This window comes from Neomonachus schauinslandi, chromosome 10 (assembly GCF_002201575.2).
Source record: "Neomonachus schauinslandi chromosome 10, ASM220157v2, whole genome shotgun sequence".
NCBI lineage: Eukaryota > Metazoa > Chordata > Mammalia > Carnivora > Phocidae > Neomonachus > Neomonachus schauinslandi.
The window spans coordinates 39,654,822-39,655,610 of record NC_058412.1 but is presented as its reverse complement, the minus strand read 5'-3'; the positions used below and the strand labels follow the sequence as shown (position 1 = coordinate 39,655,610).

Genomic DNA, 789 nt, shown 5'->3' with positions numbered 1-789 from the left:
CCGGGGGACCCCGGCCCCGCGCCCGCTCACCCGCCCTCGCCTTTGTGTCTCCTCCGCAGGCGGAGAGGCGCCCGCAGCCCGCCCGGGACGCCTTCCAGAAGCCGCGGGACTATTTCGCCGAAGGTACGTGCGGGTCGGGGCAGCCCCCAGTCTCCGGCCCGGTTGCGCCCAGCGCCTCAGCTCAGGCCGCCCACGGTTCCCCTGCCCCGTGGCCGTGCCCCTGCTCTCCGCCCGCCGCGGCGACAGCCGTCCTGGAGCGCGGTCCCCGCCCCGGGTCCCCTGCCGCCGCGCTGTCCTGGGGGCCCGGGCCTCACCCCCCCCTCGGTCTTGCCCGCAGTGAGAAGGCCCCAGGACGGCGCGTTCTTTAAGGGCCCCCCGTACCCTGGGTACCCGTTTCTGATGATCCCGGACTTGAGCAGTCCGTACCTCTCCAACGGACCCTTGTCTCCCGGAGGAGCGCGCACGGTGAGTGCCTGTCGGGCCGCACCCGGGAGGGTGGGAGGCCGGGCCGGCGGGATGCGACCCGGGCTCGGAGATGGGGTGGGGGATGGGGCCGTCCCGGGAGGATCCTGGGCAGAACATGTTTGCGGAGTTGAACTGTTCTGTGGCGGCCGAGCGTTAGGCTGCGCTGGGCAGTGTCTGGATGAAAGTAAAGTTCCTTTACATTTTCCCCTTCTGTTGGGGAGAGGCTTTGGGGTCCACTTCTGGGGGTGTTCCCTGGCCTCCAAAATTCTTTGCTGGCAGTAAAGGAAAACTTGGATTTGTGCCGGCTTTTTCTGGCGCGGGGGG

At 69.5% G+C, this 789-nt stretch overlaps 1 protein-coding gene across 1 annotated transcript in view; it reads left to right on the top strand.

Moving 5' to 3' along the window:
* Positions 1 to 349: 349 nt before the first annotated feature.
* Positions 350 to 789, top strand: part of TCF7L1 (transcription factor 7 like 1) — a 151,521-nt gene continuing 151,081 nt past the window's right edge. Inside the window, exon 1 of the mRNA XM_044918965.1 lies at positions 350 to 465. Coding sequence (XP_044774900.1) covers positions 400 to 465 — 66 coding nt within the window. The 5' untranslated portion in view covers positions 350 to 399. The remainder of the gene's footprint in view (positions 466 to 789) is intronic.